The sequence below is a fragment of the Anomaloglossus baeobatrachus genome, chromosome 9 (genome assembly GCF_048569485.1).
Source record: "Anomaloglossus baeobatrachus isolate aAnoBae1 chromosome 9, aAnoBae1.hap1, whole genome shotgun sequence".
Classification (NCBI taxonomy): domain Eukaryota; kingdom Metazoa; phylum Chordata; class Amphibia; order Anura; family Aromobatidae; genus Anomaloglossus; species Anomaloglossus baeobatrachus.
The window spans coordinates 47,956,349-47,977,613 of NC_134361.1; the positions used below are offsets into that span (position 1 = coordinate 47,956,349).

A 21,265-nucleotide genomic window follows, 5' to 3' on the forward strand; every position below is an offset into this window, starting at 1 on the left:
AGCAATGGGGTGTCAAGTGTCGGACCCCTACTGATCTCAAAGTGATGGCTCAACAATATTTAAGTAGTGGACAACCCCTTTAATAATATCTGTAAAATGTCCGTCACATGACCAAACTCACTCTGCTCCAACTACATATACTATTCCTAAATAGTAACTCTAGACCGATCTCTCTTTCAAGCCACACATCTAAGCCCTCTTCACCTCCTGCCACCTCCAGCTCAAAAATATTTCCCGGATCCATACATTCCTTTCCCAAGAAGATTCAAAAACCCCTAATAGATGCCCTCATCATCTCCCGCCTGGATTATTGCAACCTCCTGCTCTGCGGCCTCCCTTCTAACTAGCTCGCACCTCTACAATCTATCCTACACTATGCTGCCCGGCTAATCCACCTGTCCCCCCGCTACTCCCCGACCTCTCCTTTCTGCCAATCCCTTCACTGGCTTCCCATTGCCCTACGACTCCAGTTCAAAACCCTTACCATGACCTACAAAGCCATCCACAACCGGTCTCCTCCTTACATCTGTGACCTAGTCTCCCGGTACTTACCTGCACATAACCTTCGATCCTCACAAGATCTCCTTCTCACCTCCCCTCTTATCTCCTCTTCCCACCATCGCATCCAAGATTTCTCCTGTGCCTCCCCCATACTTTGGAATTCTCTGCCACAACACATCAGACTCTCGCCCACCTTGACAAGCTTCAAGAGGAACCTGAAGATCCACCTCTTCCGACAAGCCTACAACCTGCTGTAACCCTCAGTCTGATACAGTATTGCACGATCATCTCCACCCTCACCTACTGTATCCTCACCCATCCCTTATAGACTGTGAGCCCTCGTGGGCAGGATCCTCTCTCCTCCTATAGACTGTGAGGTCTCGTGGGCAGGATCCTCTCTCCTCCTATAGACTGTGAGCCCTGGCGAGCAGGGACCTCTCTCCTCCTGTACCAGTCTATGCCTTGTTTTGTTTATGATTATTGTATTTGTCCATACTATGTGTACCCCTTTTTCACATGTAAAGCGCCATGGAATAAATGGCGCTAAAATAACAAATAATAATAATATACATGAATTTGCCTGTAGGGGGCAGAGTAGCTTTTAAGATCAGTGTCTTGTTCCACTCCTCCGACACTTCCGAAAGCGACTTGTGGACAAAAGATTTGATATCATGGCGCATCGAATTTGTATTAAATTAAACTTTATTAGCAAACCAAGAAATCGGAAAGTCACTTTACAAAACAGTGCAGGCTCATAAAACTAACAAACATAATCACAGTGTGAAGTACAGTAGTATGTGGTGAGCTACGCAGGGGCAGCGATGCCAGTGGTGTCTAAACCCGAGACCCAACAGCTGGTGTGGAACTACAACTCCCAGCAGGCCATTACCACCCACAGTTACTAAGGCATGCTGGGAGTATTAGTTTCACTACAGGTTGCAGACCCCTGAGCTGGGTGTAAACACTGCAGTCTTCTGAGTGCACGTACCATGGGGGAATGAGGCTGCAGATACTGAAGAATCCATATTCCAGCGCGTTCTCTGCGGCCGTTTCTATTACATAACGTGGCAGTGAAGAAGAGGCAAAGTGTGGACCTGTCAATGTAGACATCTATAAATACCGAACGAGGTCGGGTAACAATTACTGAGGATCAATGGAACAAAATGAGCAAAACAAAAGTGCAAGATCGACAATTTGAGAAGTGAGAAGGAAAGGCGACATGTCGTAACAGCATACATGGACTCTGTGAAACGCGTTGCATAGCTAATATTGCTGGTTTCCTCCATAGTTTGTGTTTAGCATTAAACACGGTTCCTGATTTTAGAAGGATTGTCGATGTTACTTTTCTAGTTCTTGGAGACGACAACTTGGAATTTACCTAAGAGAAATAAAAGGGCATTGTTACTGAATGCGTTTCACAACAATACAATGTGGCCGAAGCGCAATGGAAGGGTCGTGCGACCTTATTGTTGATGCATTTTGCGTGAATATTCCTGAGATTGTAATATAAGCACAGATAGAGTATAAGCCGACAGAGCAAGGGGGGCAAATGTGGCACAATGAGGGGTCTCAGTTCTGGCCACTGACTACAAAGCGCTGCATAAGTTGTTTATGGTTAGCAGGAGACTCCAGGAAGGGTATCTACTAGGGTTGAGCGAGTAGTGATATACTCGGACTCGCTATACTCGTAACGAGTAGGTCCTAATACTTGGGTAATCATTGCGAGTCACATGCAAGTCAATGGGAAATGTGAGTAATTGTCTGCTGGACCCTACAAAGAGGTCTGGGGGCTGAGTAAAAGGCTGAAATGGATGCATGATTGTTTAAAAGCCAGTTGGTAAAAAGCCGCCGGCTTTTTTAAACAATCAGCTGATGCACGCTCCCCACCCGGGTCCTTCGCACCCCTGCCTGGTGCTTCTCTCTACGCTGCCCTGTGCTTCGCTCCCCGCTCCCTGGTGCTGCGCTCCCCACCCGGGCCTAGCTTAGGATCAGATGGGGAGGCGACGGGGGAGTGAAGCATGGGGAAGCGGGGAGAGAAGCACCAGGCGGGGGCGTGAAGCATAGGGAAGCGGGGAGAGAAGCACCAGGCGGGAGAGCGAAGCATAGGGAAGCGGGGAGAGAAGCACCAGGCGAGAGAGCGAAGCATGGGGAAGAGGGGAGAGAAGCACCAGGCGGGAGAGCGAAGCATAGGGAAGCGGGGAGAGAAGCACCAGGCGAGAGAGCGAAGCATAGGGAAGCGGGGAGAGAAGCACCAGGCGGGAGAGCGAAGCATAGGGAAGCGGGGAGAGAAGCACCAGGCGAGAGAGCGAAGCATGGGGAAGAGGGGAGAGAAGCAGCAGGCGGGAGAGCGAAGCATAGAGAAGCGGGGAGAGAAGCACCAGGCGGGGGAGCGAAGCATAGGGAAGCGGGGAGAGAAGCACCAGGCGGGGGAGCGAAGCATAGGGAAGCGGGGAGAGAAGCACCAGGCGGGAGAGCGAAGCATATGGAAGCACCAGGCGGGGGAGAGAGGCAGCGGGGAGTGAAGGACCTGGGTGGGGAGCATGCATCAGCTGATTGTTTATAAAAGCCGGCGGCTTTTTCCTGCCTAGCTTTTAAACAATCATGCGTCCATTTCAGCCTTTTACTCAGCCCCCAGACCTCTTTGTAGGGTCTAGCAGACAATTACTCACATTTCCCATTGACTTGCCTTGGACTTGCTACTCCTAACGAGTAATTACAAGGATACTTGCGGAGTAACGAGTAGCCCGAATTCCGTACTACTTGGCGAGTAGCAACGAGTATACTCGCTCATCCCTAGTATCTACCTATTTGTTCCAAATCTGTAGGGTGACCTTATATGTAGACTCCGTCCACATGGTGCAGAGCTGTTACTAAAGTGCCGAAGAGGCTTAGCCCGGCTTTGCTGTATTTAAGAGACCTATATAATTACAGGTTGTGAAATGGCGAGTGGGCTTAAACTATTCATTTGGAGACATGTGGTCGTGTCTTTTTCACATTTTGTTTCCCTACATTTGAAGAGTCTTTTAACATGTCTGGTTGTGGAGGAGAGATTCAGGAGCAGGCTATCATTAGTGCCGAGGTGGTGCATACGGCACTGTCATCACTTTGTACTGCATTGTCTGAGGGATAAACAGCAACCACAACACGTCAATTCTGTGTATTCCTATTTTATAGCATTTACCTTACGTGTAGAGTAACTACATTTACATACATAAGACTGTTATGGATGCGCTGATACAGAATGTTTTCTTATTCCTTTTAATTATTTTTGCACTGTGAACTTTTATATATTTTTAAAGGGAACCTGTCACCAGTTTTTTGCCCTATAAGCTGTGGCCGCCACCAATGGCCTCTTAAATACAGCATTGTAACATGCTGTATATAAGAACCCAGGCCGGCGCCTCCTCTTTCAGCCATCTTTGTCCTCCTTCTTCTGAAGCTGGAGTGCATGACACGTCCTACGTCATACACACTCGCCGGTCCCGCGCAGGCGCACTACAATACTTTGCTTTGATCTGCTCTGCTTAGGACCTGAATGCCGGCGAGTGTGGAAGACGTAGGACGCGTCATGCACCCCGGCTTCAGAAGAAGGACGACAAAGATGGCCGAAAGAGGAGGTGCCGGTACCGGACACACCCATCCGACCAGTCTGCACTGCCCCTCAGGTGAGTATTATAAAGTGATTTTTATGTTCTACACAGCGGCCTGGGCTCTTATATGCACCATGTTAGTATACTGTATATAAGAGCCCACTGGTGGTGGCCGCAGCTTTCAGGCCCCAAATCTGGTGACCGGTTCCCTTTAATTTTACTTACTAATAAATAATCATCTTTTTTCTAATTTTAACTCCCCCTAGGGGGCAAAAACCTGTGATTTGTACTATACATATAATACAAATAAAGATCTATGAGGCCCAGTCTGTGCCCGAGCATCATAGGAGTACCAAGATGGCAGCAAGAAAGGTCTTAAGAAAACCCCCAGCTAACTTGGCAAGCCATCGGCACCCCAAAATCACTTTAAGGAGAGGCACTGGGATTGCAGTGTTTCAATGTCAGGTATTGACTGAGGAATTTAAAGGGAATATGTCACAAGGTTTTTGACAGCTAATCTGAGAGCAGCATACCGTAGGGGCAGAGATCCTGATTCCAGCAATGTGTCACTTACTGGGCTGCTTAGTGTAGTTTTGATTAAATCCCTGTTTAATCAGCAGTAGATTATCATTACAGGACTACTTGGCGTGCTGCAGGTAGTGCAGCACATTCATGAGGAGCTCTGTATAATTGCTAGATCTGCATCAGAGAAAACATTGATTTTATCAAAGTGACAGCAAACAGCTCAGTGAGTGACACATCGCTGGAATCAGGGTCTCTGTCTCTACATTATGCCGCTCTCAGATGGGGGAGCAAAAAATTGGTGACAGATTCCCTTTAAAGTGGTTAAAGAGCAGCAATCAGTGCCCAGTCCGAGCGCGGCTTTTGGAGACCGGTGGCAGCTGTATATCTGTGTGAAGTCAGCTCAGCTCGTGTGCATTATACACCCACCCAACGATGCACTTAGGTTATTAGATGTATTAGGAAAGGTTTCTCTATCAAAACAATGTATACAAGTAATAACTCACATGTAGGCATCACTGGGACCTCAGCGGAGACTGTACAACTGATTCCCAAATTCGAGAGCGCACCTTTGATGAGTCCACAAGTGTAAGCCAGAAACTGAAAGACAGCGGGTGATACAATGAGCCGGCATCCGCCATATTGTGCAGCAGGTGTCATACACAGCGGCGTGTTAATAAGCCGTACCTTTGGTGCTTCCTCTAAATATTGTTTACTGCAGGAGATCTGGGTCAGCAGCAAAAACCGGTTGTCTTGTAAGACATAAGTACCCTACATAAGGAGACACAGAAAGGTGAGTATCTCTGATACATTTCTCTAGAAGACTAAACAGAGGACAGATGATAATTAGAATGCTGGGGACCGTCCAATCCTGACAACAAGAATAGACAATGCCGGTAGAGTTGAGCGGATTGCTAATAATCCGGGTCCGGCGGATTAGTGGCGGGTTGACAAGGAAGTTCGGATCCGATATCCGGCCCAATATATGTCAATGAGGATCGCCAATATATGTCAATGAGGAGCGGAATATAAGAAAGAGAGAGAAAGCGAGAAAGCGAGAGAGAAAGCGAGAGAGAAAGCGAGAGAGAAAGCGAGAGAGAAAGCGAGAAAGCGAGAGAGAAAGCGAGAAAGCGAGAGAGAAAGCGAGAAAGCGAGAGAGAAAGCGAGAAAGCGAGAGAGAAAGCGAGAAAGCGACAGAGAAAGCGAGAAAGCGAGAGAGAAAGCGAGAAAGAGAGAGAGAAAGCGAGAAAGAGAGAGAGAGAGCGAGAAAGAGAGAGAAAGCGAGAGAGAAAGCGAGAGAGAAAGCGAGAGAGAAAGCGAGAGAGAAAGCGAGAGAGAAAGCGAGAGAGAAAGCAAGAGAGAGAAAGCGCGCGAGAAAGCGCGCGAGAAAGCGCGCGAGAAAGCGCGCGAGAAAGCGCGCGAGAAAGCGCGCGAGAAAGCGCGCGAGAAAGCGCGCGAGAAAGCGCGCGAGAAAGCGCGCGAGAAAGCGCGCGAGAAAGCGAGAGAGAAAGCGAGAGAGAGAAAGAGAGAAAGAGAGAATGCGAGAAAGAGAGAATGCGAGAAAGAGAGAGAAAGCGAGAAAGAGAGAGAAAGCGAGAAAGAGAGAGAAAGCGAGAAAGAGAGAGAAAAAGAGAGAAAGAGAAAGAGAGAGAGAGAAAAAGAGAAAGAGAGAAAAAAACAAAAAAACAAACAAAAAAAAAAAAACGAATCCGGATCGTGCACCCGGAATCCTGTGTCGGACCCGGATCTACCGCTAAAACCGCGCGGATCTGGAATTTTCAAGTTCGGGTCCGCTCAACACTAGTTGCCGGTTTCAAAACCAAAGATGAGCAAGTTATCTGTGGATAGTTAGCATATCCCTTTAAATGGGTATTCCAATATTATTAGGATGTCATCATTTAAAGGGAATGTGTCATCTATGGTTTAAACAGAACCTGTCAGCAGGATTTAGAACTATAAAGTACAGTCCTGGCCATAATGTCACTGTGATGCTGATTAAATGGATCCAATGGATTAAATGCAGTGAAGGAATCCAATCTGTGGGTGCTGAATAATCATCCTCTAAAGTTTTCATGATAATGTTATCCATGCATCGGGAAAGGGTTAGTGGGGGGGGGGGGATCTTGGAGGTAGGGTTTTCTTCGGCACAGTGGCTCAGTGGTTAGCGCTGTATGGAGGCTCAGTGGTTAGCACTGCAGTCTTGCAGCGCTGGGGTCCTCGGTTCAAATCCCACCAAGGACAACATCTGCAAGGAGTTTGTATGTTCTCCCCGTGTTTGCGTGCGTTTCCTCTGGGTTCTCAGGTTTCCTCCCACAATTCAAAAAGATACTGATAGGGACCCTAGATTGTGAGCCCCAATGGGGACAGTGATGATGATGATGTAAGTAAAGCGCTGTGGAATTAATAGCGCTATATAAATGAAAAAATATTATATTAATATTCTGCGCCCCTCCACCTGCCTCCCTGTTTCTTCTGCAGGTTACTGATTATGCAGTGACCTGCCTCCTCCTCAAAATTTTAGGCCACCACCATGATTGCGGTGGGCAGTGTGTGCACAGTGTAACTCTATGGGCAGTCTGCAGGTCTTCAATAAAATGGCGCTGGATGCGGCGCATGTGCAGACCAAGCTTTCAGGTTAATGACCTCTTCATTAAGCTGAATTCTTGCTCTGCGCATGCGCTGCCCCTGGTGCCATTTTATTGAAGACCATGCGCAGTGTGATTCTACAGACTGTCTTGAAAAAAATGGAGCCGGATGCGGCACATGCGCAGATCGAGAATTTGGCTTAATGAAGAGGTCATTGAGCTGGAGTCTCAGTGTGCCCTTGTGCCGCCTCCAGTGACATTTTATTGAAGACCGTGCAAAGTGTGATTCTACAGACGGTCTTCAATTAAATGGTGCAAAATGCGCTGGATGCACAGATCGAGATTTCGGCTTAATGAAGAGCTGAAATCTTGGTCTACGCCTGCCCCACATTGGCACCATTTTATTGAAAACAGTGACTCTACATACTGTCTTCAATAAAATGGCTCCGGATGCGGCGCATGCGCAGATCGAGATTTTGGAGCGCATGCGCAGATTAAAATTTTCGCTTAATGATGAGGTAATTGAGCTTAAAGCTCAGTGTGTGCATGCTGCTCATTAGGCGTCATTTTATTAAATAAACGCGTGAAAGCACAAGCTGTGCGAAACGGCCAGTCATCAGACGTCTTAGCCTCCCTCGCCTCCCTGCCTTTGTACCAGTCCCACCACATGTAAGAGCACTGTACCTAAGAATAAATGAAGCGTGTCTTCAACTCCGGTGAGTGCTGCCTTTCCGTCTAACTTTGCGCCATTTTATTGAATACTTGCAGACTGCGCATGCGCCACCCACCGCAATCATGGCGCAGGCATACAATTTAAAAAAGTAGGCAGGTAGCTGAATAATCTGTGACCGTAGAAGAAACAGAGGCGCAGGTGGAGGGGCGGAGAAGAAGACTCTATGCCCAAATCCTGTCCCGATACACACCAATGCACAGAAGACGTAATTGTGAAAACGTTAGATTAAGATAATCCAGCAACCACAGATCGGATTCCTTCACTGCAGGTATCCATTTATTCAGCATCACAGCGACATTATGGCCATAGATTTACTTTAAAGACAACCAGTCAGTGATATTGAGCTCTATAAATTGGACCTGTCAGGTCCAATATACACCCAGGAGCACGAGCAGTTCTGGATGCATTTTGCTAATCCCTGACTAACCGTCCCTGTAAACACTAGCATAGATAAAGAGATCTTTAGAAAGAGTATTTCTGAAGATCTTTTATCATACAGTATGCTATAGAGGGAGGGGACTAGTCCTCTGGGTGTTCGTTCCCCTGGATAGTCGGCTCCATTAGCATGTTAGTATGCCCCTGTGGGTGCGCTAACATGCTAATGAATGCGCAGCGTCAGAGGATGATCTCACTCGCCTCTCCACCGCCATCACCACCTGATGCTGGACTTTGGCTCAGTGCGCATGATCTCGGCATTTCGGTCATGCGCACTATGAAGCCGTGTGCACGCGTCCTTGGCTTCAAACTGAACTAGTGCATATGACCGAACCTCCGGGGTCATGCGCACTGAGCTGAAATCCGGCGTCGATGGTAGCGGAGAGGTGAATAATATCATCCTCTGACGCTGTATATTCATTAGCATGATAGCACACCCACAGGGGCGTACTAACATGGTAATGGGGCCGACTAGCCAGGGGAACTAACACCCTGGGGACTAGTCCCTGCGCTCATTAACATACAATAAACAATCTTTAGAAATACTTTTTCTAAAGATCCCTTTATCTATGCTAGTGTATACAGGGACAGTTAGGCAGGGATCAGCAATATGCACCCAAAACTGCTCGTGGTTCTGCATATTGGACCTGACAGGTTCCCTTTAAATCAGGTTTATGTGTCAAGTATTTTTTTGGATATATTTTGGCAATGCTTTTTTTTTCCATGTCACAATCTGCATTAAGCATATGCATGTCAGTCCACACATCAGAAATGATACATATTCTATATATTCTAGACATATAACGCGTCATTACATCAAAAACAATGTAAAAGGAGTGTCAGACCCAAATACCTGATGGTTTGTTCTCAGATTATCGATCTGTTTCTTGAAAATGATGTTCCAAAATTCTTTACAGATAAATTTTACAGTATCCAGGTCATCCTTGAAAGACGGGCTATCCTTTGTCAGCCTAAAAGTAAATGGAGCAGTTATAGAGAAGCGGCGCTGTGCACTGGTCTCAATGCTTCCGACAGCCTGATTCCATTTTATAGGGCATGTGACAAATAAGTAAATGGCAGAATGTATTATTCCATCCTGTGTTATACAGCCATAACCTGCCTGTAAAAGTCATAATCAGCGTGTTTAAAATGGTACGATATATAGAGGTCCACGTGCCAACACAGTTGCCGCGATCTGAAGGGGGAAGGGGGGGGGAGAAAGCCTCGTCTCTCTGCTCCTACTCTCATGTCGGTCACTCTGCATAGAGAATATCTATAAAACGGGACAGCATAATGCATGCTGGGAAGTGAGGAAAAGAGACTTCCAGTCCTATAGTGCTGACAGAACGCAGATGAAGAGGAGTTGGCAACAAGTTACAGAGCATGGGAATCGGGACAGTGGCCAGATAGATCATTCTGCTATGTGCACCAAAAACACTTTCCTCTTGCAGTGAGGGTAATGAAGGCAGCAAAATGAACCAATTCGACAGGTTTGGTGAGAAAGGACAGGAAAATTCGGAATAAACTGAAATAATCTTGTGGCTCGGCCAAGCACCAGTGGAAATACGCATTTTTTAGCTTTCACCATTTTGGGCCCAACAGTGTTACCCACCACTCCCTAATGATCACCCGACATATGAAGGGCGTCCAGGTGATCGTGCTGCTGTTTATAAGGATTGTATAAGGTGGCTCAGTGGTTAGCACTGTATGGTGGCTCAGTGGTTAGCACTGCAGTTTTGCAGCGCTGGGGTCCTGGGTTCAATTCCCACCAAGAACACCATCTGCAAGGAGTTTGTATGTTCTCCCCGTGTTTGCGTGGGTTTCCTCTGGGTTCTCCGGTTTCCTCCAACACTCCAAAGACATACAGAGAGGGACTATAGATTGTGAGCCCCAATGGGGACAGTGTTGCCAATGTATGTAAAGTGTTGTGGAATCAATAGCGCTATATAAATGAATTATTATTATTGTATAGTGAATAAATGGTGGAAATACTTACCGTTCAATCAGTCCTTGACCCACACGGAAACCCATCCCCTCTAAGATCCGGATGTGTTTTCCTTGATCCTATAACAGAATGTTTCATCATGTAAATATTAATAATACAAAAATAAATTAAAACAAACAAAAAATGATTACGGTGTTATCCACCCGCCGGTGGCCATGGATATTATTACCATTTTACTTCCCTCTGGCCACAGAATTTTCATGATGAATCTATTACAGAGAATCCTGCGAGAATCCACTATAAATGGGTTGGATTTTTATAGGGGTTTGTCCACGATCTAGATAGTGATGATCAATCCCTGCCCCCCACTGATCAGCTGCTTACAGCGCCTCTGGTGGCCGGATGTGCACGGATCACCGGCCAGAACAGCACACTATTATTGATCACATTTCTGTATGCCGTGTAGTGTCCGTTTTCCAGTACGACGCCTCACACCGCACTGACTTCAATAGTAGCTGAACTGCAGTACCTGAGAACGGCCACTATGCGGTGTACAGAGCCGTGCTATTCTAGCTCCACTCACTGTTTACATCACGCTGCTCGGCTTCTCTTCTATACTCTTCTGAAAACAAATTGGACTATATGCACAATGTGACTGGTTCCCTTTAAACTTTAAAGGGAACCTGTCACATTGTACATATAGTCCAATTTGTTTACAACAGAGTATCGAGGAGAAGCCGAAGTTTAAAGGGAATCTGTCAGCAGGTTTTTGCTACCTCCTCTGAGAACAGCATGATGAAGGCAAAGAGATCCTGAATCCAACAATGTATCACTTAGATTACTGGGTGCAGCCGTTCTGACACAATCTTCATTTTTTAGATTTAGTCATGTAGCAGAGCTGAAAGAGCTGTCCCCGCCCACAACAGGCTCTCTATAGAGATTGTACATTGACTGAGGTAACAATCAGAGGAGAGGGCGTGCCGGACTACATAGCACAACGGAGCTAGCCACAGCAATGATAAGGATCCTGCTGCTAAAATAAACATAGCAACTAAACATAAGACTGGACAATGACAATACAGGCATACCTGAGCTTTCTATCTTAACCCTTACAGCATGCTGGCTTCAGCTTACATACCAAAAACGTGCTGACAGATTCCCTTTAAACATGGCCGAATCCTAGTATATATCCCCAAAATTAGATTCAGCACCCCCACCAATCCGCTGATCAAGGTGATTGCCGCTCTCCAGGGATCTTAGCGTCCTCGTCATTATTTTCCGGATACAGCGCCATCTACTTTTTAGTGGCTGTCTCTGGTACTGCAGTGAGCGAGACTGAATTGCAATATCTGGCACCACCACAGCCATATGTGGGGCGCTCTGCATTGTAAGTAATAAAGGGGACGTGGCGCTCACTGGAAAGCCGCAGTCACATCTGTCAGGTTATAATGAGGGTCCCGACCGATCTGATGGTAATGAGGGACCCTCCTGTGCCCCGCGGAGCCCCGGCCTCACCTCCTGGTCCTGCTCCGCGCTCTTATGTGCATGGCAGATCATCTCCATATGTAACAGCGCAAATAACGTCTCGTCCGCCATCGCCGGCCTCGTCCCTGGCTCCAGTCACTGCCTCATTAGACGCGTCCTCCTATTATCCAGCCTCTTATCTCATCCCTCTGTGTCCTGGGCTGGGTGACCACATTATCATTAGGGTGACATATGGCAGAAAGGCGTCACTCTTCTTATCCTATATCCTTATTTTTTTTTTCCTCTATTTTAAAAGAATCAGTCTAATAAGTGTCACACATCCGGGACCTCGGAGCAGCCAGTAACCACACAGATGTTTACCACAAGACAGCTTATTCACACTAATTCCCCTCTTCCGGGTTACACTGACCAAACTTCCGGTTCTGCAATAAACGTCATCGTCACCTGATTCCCCACTTCCGGCGCCGTAAGAAGCCACACTTGTCTTCTACTTCCGCACATGATGCCCCACTTCCTGTTTTGTAAGAAATCCCACTTCCGGCGCACAAGTCACCTGATGCCCCACTTCCGTTCGCTAAGACGTCCCACTTTCGGCACACAAGTCACCTGATGCCCCACTTCCGGCGGAGATAGTAATTTTTCCAGTAGAAATCGTTGATAAAAGTTTAAGAATTTACATTACATTCACTAATTGGTAGACGGATAAGAACGTCGCTTTCAGCAGCACGTTTGCAGAATTAAAGCAGAGAGTTAGTGCAGGTATTTAGTATGTGAGCACCTGTGCTAGTAGAGCCTTGCCCCACTTCCGGTACTATGCCCATTTCCTGTAATCATGCCACACTTCCGGTAACGTGACTGAGCTGCAGTTTTCGTCCCTGCTCAGTTCTGCTCGTTGGTGGATATCTCGGGGCTACCAGTGATCAGGATCTGGGAGGTGAGGATGTGACCCCCAGTGATGAAGGTGCTGCCCACCCTCTCTGTGCAGATCTTTCTCTTAGACCCCATTTTCCCTGCTATTTCTATGATAACTCAATGACCTCCCCTGTACTTAAAGGGAACCTGTCACCAGATTTGGGGCCTATAAGCTGCGGCCTCCACCAGTGGGCTCTTATATACAGCATTCTAACATGCTATATATAGGAGCCCAGGCCGCTGTGTAGAACACAAAAATCACTTTATAATACTCACCTAAAGGGGCGGTGCAGACTGGTCAGATGGGTGTCTCCGTTCTCCAGGTGCGGCGCCTCCTCCTCTTTCGGCCATCTTTGTCCTCCTTCTCTGAAGCCTGGATACATGACGCGTCCTATGGCATCCACACTAGCCAACATTGAGGACCTGCGCAGGCGCACTACAATACTTGTGCCTGTGCAGGATTTCAATGCCGGCTAGTGTGTATGATGTAGGACGCGTCATGCACCCGGCTTCAGAGAAGGACGACAAAGATGGCCGAAAGAGGAGGCGCCGCACCTGGAGAACGGAGACACCCAACTGACTGGTCACTGTACCAACTGTTTAGGTGAGTATTATAAAGTGATTTTTACGTTCTACACAGCGGCCTGGGCTCTCATATACAGTATGTTAGAATGCTGTATATAAGAGCCCACTGGTGGTAAATCTGGTGACAGGTTCCCTTTAAGTAACAGAGTTCTGCAAACTGAGAGTGGAAGAACTACATCTCCCAGCATGCCATACTGTGCACATACTGATGACTCTCACCCCCAGCAAAATTGTAAACGGTCTAACTTTTTCTTAAGTCATTCTTTTTTGCCTTATCTTTCCTTTCCCCCAGTGTATTTTTTTTTTTTTTGCCAGATAGTTTTTAATTATTTTCTGCCAATTTTTTATTTTATTTTGCTGTTAAAAGCTCTTTTTAGCATAAAAAGCCACACTATTATTGTAGCATCTGAGTTTTCAACTGGGTAAAAAAATACTAAACACATTTTATGCTCTACAAAGTACTGGAGTGAAATTGGGAAAAATATTTGCACAATTTAAAAAAATAAATAAATAAATTTGTTAATGATGCCGAAAAAAAGGGGGAAAAAAAATTAAACAAAATAAGTATAACTTTAAAAAGGCACAAACTAAATAGAATAAGACAAAAATGAAAAAAGAAAAAAATTGTTAGAACCATTTTTCATTTAATATTTCTTTATTATTTCAAAAGTTTTAATATAACAGAAGATAAAAAAAATGCATAAGGGTCTTTCATGTTACCCAATGTTACAGTATATGAAGATAAAATAACCTATGTCTTTAAGTCTCGTAAAACGTATGGTACTATGAAATGTATCGCAAATCATGTGGAAGGTAAAATCTGTATAACATCCTATAGAACATCTTAATTTTAACATGTAATAATCTTCTATCTTTATATTTATTCCGTGTAAAGTGTTAAAGGCAACTTCCTTCTGTATAGTCTGGTTCAATAGGTATGAAAACATGACCCTATGTATATCAATTAGGTGAGAAAGAGATATAGAGAGAGGGAGAGAAAGATAGGTAGAGAAAAAGGGAAGGAGGGGAAGACATGGGGAAATGGGGGGGGGGGAGAAGGTCTGTATTGTGATGCCGCGCCACTCCTGTGTCCGGGAGCCCATCCCAGCTTCTTGAATATTTATTGTGATAGAGCGCCTGTGAGTAACCAGGTTTGGAATTGCTGTGTTTCTCTATACTGAAGCCACGGATACCAAACCGAGAAACACAAGGAGTCTTTCCCTTCGTCAAACGCTCTCAACTCCTCCAGACGCCGCAGGCCATCCATAGCCTCTACCCAGTCTGCTCTCCTCAATGTACAGGGGGATCTCCAATGCCTCGGTATGATTTGCCTCATTGAAATCATAAAGTACGAGAGCAAGCCTTTCTTCGCCTTGGAGACTGCCCCTGTATACATTGATAAGAGGGCCACTTCCGGTGAGGGTGTCACTTCCGTGTGATGTAAATGGTTATAGAGAGCAAAGACATCTTTCCAAAGACCCTGTATCCCTGGGCAGGTCCACCAGATATGTAGCATTGTGCCCACTGAGGTCTGGCACCTCCAACAGGCGTCCGATACCTCTGGGAACATTTTATGTAGTCTGGCGGGTGTCCTATACCACCGTGAGAGGATTTTATAATTGAGTTCCTGCATTCTACAAGAAATGGTGGATTTATGTGTTAGGTTAAATGACTTACACTATTGTGCCTTGGGAAAAGTCTGGCACAATTCTGTTTGCCAATGTCTAACGTAGTCAGGCAAGTCGTCTCCTCCACCCCCCTCGGGCACTACTATGTTGTAAATTATTGAGACTATGTGAGGGGGTGTTTCTCTAAGGAAGCATAATTTTTCAAATGGAGTCAGATCCTTATGTATCTCAGATCCCGGAGCCAGAGAATCTATGAAACTACGTAGTTGTAGATATTGGAACCAGTAGCCTGGTTCCCGTGGCCGGTCTCCAAGCAGGGATATCAGTGGTTTGCATCCCTGTTGGGTAATTCCGTCTTTAACTCGTGGAATCCTTCCCATTGGCGTTGAAATCAGTCTGGGATGAGGTTCGTGAAACCAGCATTGAAACGCGGGGTTGCCCACCAGAGGCGTCATAGGACCCGGTTCTCCTGTCAATCTATATCGTCTATTGGCTGTCCTCCATGCTGTAGCCAGGGACAAGAGGATCGGGGAAACTCCCAGGGTCCCAAGGTTAGTTCTAGATGACAACCAGAAGATTCCGTGTGCCATATTCGGGCATAGGTCACATTCAATCTCCACCCACAATTTTCTGTCTTTACTGTGCAGGAGATCCAATATGCAACCACCCACCGCTGCTGCGTGATAAGCTTTAAGATCCGGGAGCCCCGCCCCTCCGTCCCAGCGAGATTTAATCAGCATTGAGTATTTCAGTCGGGGTTTGGTGCCACGCCATATAAAATTGCTGATCATCTTCTTTAACTTGAGGAAGACATTTTCTCCTAGGTTCAGTGGGATAGTTTGAAACAGGTATAGTATTTTAGGTAGGACATCCATTTTAATTGTATTGACCCTGCCGAACCAGGAAATGGGGAGGTTATGCCATGCTATGAGGTCTTTGTGGATATTTTTTAAAAGGTCTGGGAAATTGTAATTATATAGATCTTGGTGGTTGGGAGAAACCCTAATCCCCAGATATTTAATGTAATTGCTGGCCCACTTAAAGGGGAAGGCGGGTGTGAGAGCATTCTCTTCTACGGATGGTAGCGATACATTTAAGATCTCTGTTTTTTGTAGGTTTACTTTAAAATTGGAGAGTCTGCCAAAGATCTCAAACTCCTGCAGTATGTTGGGCAAACTAGTCTTCGGCTGTGTCACATATATCAAGAGATCGTCCGCAAATAGTGCTAATTTATGAGATGTTTGTCCTATCTGTATCCCTTTTATCGAAGGGTTTTTCCTGAGTGCATTTGCCAGGGATTCCATTACCAGGATGTATAGGTATGGCGATAGGGGGCATCCCTGTCTGGTACCGTTTCTAATATTAAATGGAGCTGACAGGCGTCCGTTCACGCCCACTTGTGCCGTTGGTTCGTGATATAATGCTTTTATCCATTGTAGTAAGTGCGAACGGACGCCGATTGCCTGCATCGTGGCTTCTAAAAAAAACCAATGGACTCTGTCAAATGCCTTTTCGGCATCGACTGTCAAGAGGCACATTGGGATTTGACGCTGACGTGCCTGGGCCACTAGGGACAGGGTTCTAATAGTGTTGTCCCGTGCCTCCCTCCCTGGGACAAATCCCACCTGGTCTTTGTGGATTAGTTTGGGTATGAGGGGGCCTAGTCTCAGGGCTATCATTTTAGAGTACAATTTAATATCCACATTTATTAGTGAGATAGGTCTGTAATTAGAGCAGGTCAGTGGGTCCCTGCCAGGCTTGGGGATTACAGTTATTCGGGCTTGGAGTGTCTGTTTAGGAAACTGGCATGTGTTGGTTATGGAATTGAAGGCTTTCAGCATTATAGGGCTGCAGGCCCCTCCACATATTTTGTAGAACCGGGGGGTGAACCCATCAGGACCAGGGCTTTTACCCACTTTAAGGGTTTTAATGGCATCGCTTAGCTCTGTGTCTGAGAAATCCTCATCTATGTCTTCAGCTACCGCATCTTCAAGGGGGTCTGGGGCATATTTGTTTAAGTATTCCCAAATGTCGCGATGTCTCGCATCAGGTGATGGTTAGAACCATTTTTAAGTGTTGTTGGAGGAGAAAATGGTGCTGCTGGGGAAAAATAAAATCCGAAAGACATCGGAAGTCTTTCCTTAAAGAGCTAGTCCCATCTCCAAGATCCTATCACAATATGTAGGTGTAATAATATTAGCAAATAGCTTCAGTTAGAATTGTAGTGTTGTTCTCCTGATATAGCCATGTCTCTTACCTCATGTGCAGGGCATTGCAGTAGCTTAGGTATCCATGGTTACGGTTTCCAGCTCCCTGGAGGTTACTTCACAGCAGTCAATGCTTTTCCATTTTTACACATGTCTCACCAATAATCAGCTTAGTTATCCGCCATCTATGGCTGCTCTAGGCCCCCACACTTGATGGCTGAACCTGCTGACCATCTAATGTGTGTGTGTGTGTGTGTGTGTGTGTGTGTGTGTGTATATGTATATATATATATATAATATATATATATATATATATGCCTCTGCCACTACCATAGGTAGAAGGATTGTACATGTTGAATTTCAGCACCCTATGCGTCTAGTAATAATACGCCACCGTGTTCGGCTGGGGTTTGCTTTCTATTGAAAACAAATGCACGTTCCGCTGAAGATTGGGTTGTCGGGGAGAGGGGGGGTGATCAGGAGGGTTGGCTGTTGGCAACAAGAACATTAGGTAATCTGATATCTAAGACCTCATTCATATGTCGAGTTTTTACATCAGTTTTATATGTCCAATTTTGATATAATTTTGGTCCTTTTTAGTGATGAGCGGGCACTACCATGCTCAGGTGCTCAGTACTTGTAACTAGTGATGAGCGGGCACTACCATGCTCGGGTGATCAGTACTTGTAACTAGTGATGAGCGGGCAGTACCATGCTCGGGTGCTCAGTACTCGTAACTAGTAATGAGCGGGCAGTACCATGCTCGGGTGCTCAGTACTCGTAACTAGTAATGAGCGGGCACTACCATGCTCAGGTGCTCAGTACTCGTAACTAGTGATGAGCGGGCACTACCATGCTTGGGTGCTCAGTACTCGGAACTAGTGATGAGCGGGCACTACCATGCTCTGGTGCTCGATACTCGTAACTAGTGATGAGCGGGCACTACCATGCTTGGGTGCTCAGTACTCGTAACTAGTGATGAGCGGGCACTACCATGCTCGAGTGCTCAGTACTCGTAACTAGTAATGAGCGGGCACAACCATGCTCGGGTGCTCAGTACTGGTAACTAGTGATGAGTGGGCACTACCATGCTCGGGTGTTCAGTACTAGTGACTAGTGATGAGTGGGCACTACCATGCTCAGGTGCTCAGTACTCGTAACTAGTAATGAGCGGGCACTACCATGCTCGAGTGATCAGTACTCGTAACTAGTAATGAGCGGGCACTACCATGCTCAGGTGCTCAGTACTGGTAACTAGTGATGAGTGGGCACTACCATGCTCGGGTGTTCAGTACTAGTAACTAGTGATGAGTGGGCACTACCATGCTCAGGTGCTCTGTACTCGTAACTAGTGATGAGCGGGCACTACCATGCTCGGGTGCTCAGTACTCGTAACTAGTGATGAGTGAGCACTACCATACTCGGGTGCCCAGTACTCGTAACTAGTGATGAGTGGGCACTACCATGCTCGGGTGCCCAGTACTCGTAACTAGTGATGAGTGGGCACTACCATGCTCGGGTGCTCAGTACTGGTAACTAGTGATGAGTGGGCACTACCATGCTCGGGTGCTCAGTACTGGTAACTAGTGATGAGTGGGCACTACCATGCTCGGGTGCTCAGTACTGGTAACTAGTGATGAGTGGGCACTACCATGCTCGGGTGCTCAGTACTGGTAACTAGTGATGAGTGGGCACTACCATGCTCGGGTGCTCAGTACTGGTAACTAGTGATGAGTGGGCACTACCATGCTCGGGTGCTCAGTACTGGTAACTAGTGATGAGCGGGCACTACCATGCTCAGGTGCTCAGTTCTCATATCGAGCAGTTGGACGTTCGGACGGGCTCCACTCATGTACTGAGTATAATGGAAATCAATGGGGAACTCGAGCATTTTTCCAGAAGATCTTGTGAATTATGCCTTAGGCAACTTTCGCAGGAAACAAATTAATGTCGCACCCCAACACACTTAAGGCCCTGTCACACACAGAGATAAATCTTTGGCAGATCTGTGGCTGCAGTGAAATCATGGACATATTGTTGCATTTGTACACAGCCACAAACCTGCCACTGATTGTCCACAATTTCACTGCAACCACAGATCTGCCGCAGATTTATCTCTGTGTGTGACAGGGCCTTTAGACTTTAGTTGACCAGAGCCGCTGATATCGGCCTACAGTCTGTGTATGGGGGCTCTTGTTTCTTCCGTTACTGCGGATGTTGGGGAGAGAAGGAGCAAACATGTTGGAGTTGCAAAGGCCGATTCTTTTGTTCTTTGGGTGATAAGTGGCGCTCCGAGGAGTTTGCCAGCCGCTCTCGTAGAGAACATACGAGCACTGGACTGAGCTAAGCTTACACGTGTACGGAAAAGATGGGAGAGATAAAAGCTGGAATAATTGTGAGTATCTCTGTGTGAATCATACTTGTCCTTTCTGTTCTCGGCAGGTCAGAAATGTCTACTCGATGTTTCCAGACGGTCATAAAGGGCGAAGCTTCTGAAACTGATGATGAAGAGGAGATGTATGTGACTTCTGTCTCAACGAGGTCATTCTTGGGTACATGTGGTGTAAGAATCCAAGGAGAAGCCTCAGAGACCGATGAAGAGGAGGATAAAAGCTTAAAGAGAAATAAGACTCCTTCCATGTGTTTAGAGAAGGACCTTCCACCATTAGTGGTCCTCAGGAATGAAGGAGACAGCGCTTCCGTTGGTTTTGAAGAAAAGCCTACGGTCAATATCCAGCAGGCCGGACGCTACAGCACGCTGCTACAGCAAAAACTGTTGGAAAGCAATGCTCGTCTTTACCACGATGTAACCCACACCATCCGTCAGGTCTACCACACCACTACTAATGAGATTCGGACACTTACCGGTCAACTGAGCAACTCCCAGAATGGGATCATTAATGCGTCCCACAACATCCGACTCGCTCTCGATGACTTGAAAGGGGTGTCGGAGAAGATTGACATCATAACCAGCTGCAACTTACTTCCTGAGATAAGGATCTAAATACACGTCCCTCTGGATCCAATGTCTACTCATGCTCTTGTCTTTATACGTAGGTCCTTGTATACGATGGTCATCCTGATGACCTCTTCTTTATGGGCTCTTTGAGTGCAGCTCTTGGGATTAGCAGCATACGACCAAACATATAGTACACAGGGTTGGCCGGATGAATGAAGCTCCAATAACGAGAACTCCTCTTTTCTGAAGTGTCTTCACTATAAGCTTTTACTTCTGGAGGAAGCCGCTCAGTCCTCGTGGTCTATACAGAGGCAGGTTCAGGGCAGAAACCCTATGCAGGAAAATAAAAGGGCATTCATAGGACATCATAACCCCTAAATCAGACATATGCACATGGGTTGTCCTAAAAGGATTTGGGAGCCACTGAGAAGAGTAAGGAGTGTCCTGTCTACTTTTCTACAGAGCAGCAATTGATTCAAGGCATAATAATGTACATCATTCCCTACCCTAGGGCGGATAAAATCATGGAAAACCCCTTGAAATATCATATTATTAAAAGATAACACTATATGCTAATAAAAATTATCCTGTGAGTTCTGACATTTACTTACATAGTAAGGCTCTATGAGTGTGGGGTGCTCAATTCAGCCTTCTTGCACTCAGTCCTCTCCACATTGATCCATAGTTTTCTGCAGGAAAGGCAATAGCAGTAGCTTTCTGACCTGCTTGTCCAGTTATGAACAGAGACTCTGCAGTAGCAAGGCCAAATAGTGGAGAAAACACTTGCCAGAGAGGTAAGAAAGTAATAAATTGTCAGCTGCCAGAGGGGGAAGGAGACTGCACCAGCAGCACCATGGTGGATAGATGGAAACATTTTTTTTTTTTGTTACGATACAAATATATTCAAATCACTTTGCTGTAGCTATGACCAGTCTCTCAGAACAGAACTTTGTAATAAAAATATATAGGGAATAAGTGGTTGCCCATGAACAAAAAAAATAAAGGGGGTTGATATGTTCCAGGATCAGCGCCATGTCTGGAATAACTTTCCCTAAAATAATCCTTTTCAAGACAATATGTCCTGGCTACACTTTTGTGTCTTAATAAAGCTCTAATAAATACAGTCTAGCCTGTTAGTGATAACCTTGATAATAAAGCTATAATTCTTATTTTTTTCA

General features: G+C 46.1%; 2 protein-coding genes across 2 annotated transcripts; one reads left to right on the plus strand and one right to left on the minus strand.

Annotated features, from left to right (window-relative positions):
* Positions 1–1,185: 1,185 nt before the first annotated feature.
* On the minus strand, positions 1,186–12,215 carry TRAPPC6A (trafficking protein particle complex subunit 6A). Its single transcript, XM_075322619.1, has 6 exons — positions 11,827–12,215; positions 10,363–10,430; positions 9,220–9,337; positions 5,301–5,384; positions 5,120–5,213; positions 1,186–1,879 (listed from the first exon to the last, which is right to left on the minus strand). The coding sequence occupies exons 1-6, from the start codon at positions 11,905–11,907 to the stop codon at positions 1,848–1,850; spliced, it is 477 nt and encodes a 158-aa protein (XP_075178734.1). The 5' UTR covers positions 11,908–12,215; the 3' UTR covers positions 1,186–1,847.
* A 409-nt stretch (positions 12,216–12,624) lies between these two features.
* Positions 12,625–21,265, plus strand: BLOC1S3 (biogenesis of lysosomal organelles complex 1 subunit 3). Its single transcript, XM_075322620.1, has 2 exons — positions 12,625–12,730; positions 19,571–21,265. The coding sequence occupies exon 2, from the start codon at positions 19,578–19,580 to the stop codon at positions 20,130–20,132; it is 555 nt and encodes a 184-aa protein (XP_075178735.1). The 5' UTR covers positions 12,625–12,730; positions 19,571–19,577; the 3' UTR covers positions 20,133–21,265.

What these genes read in the sequence shown, in the direction of transcription:
- TRAPPC6A (XM_075322619.1), bottom strand. Translation starts at nt 11,907, where the DNA reads ATGGCGGACGAGACGTTATTTGCGCTGTTACATATGGAGATGATCTGC. An exon ending in GGTCAAGGACTGATTGAACG is followed by an intron (nt 9,338 to 10,362) that starts GTAAGTATTTCC and finishes ATTTACTTTTAG; the next exon opens with GCTGACAAAGGATAGCCCGT. An exon ending in GGTCCCAGTGATGCCTACAT is followed by an intron (nt 1,880 to 5,119) that starts GTGAGTTATTAC and finishes TATTTCTCTTAG; the next exon opens with GTAAATTCCAAGTTGTCGTC.
- BLOC1S3 (XM_075322620.1), top strand. Translation starts at nt 19,578, where the DNA reads ATGTCTACTCGATGTTTCCAGACGGTCATAAAGGGCGAAGCTTCTGAA.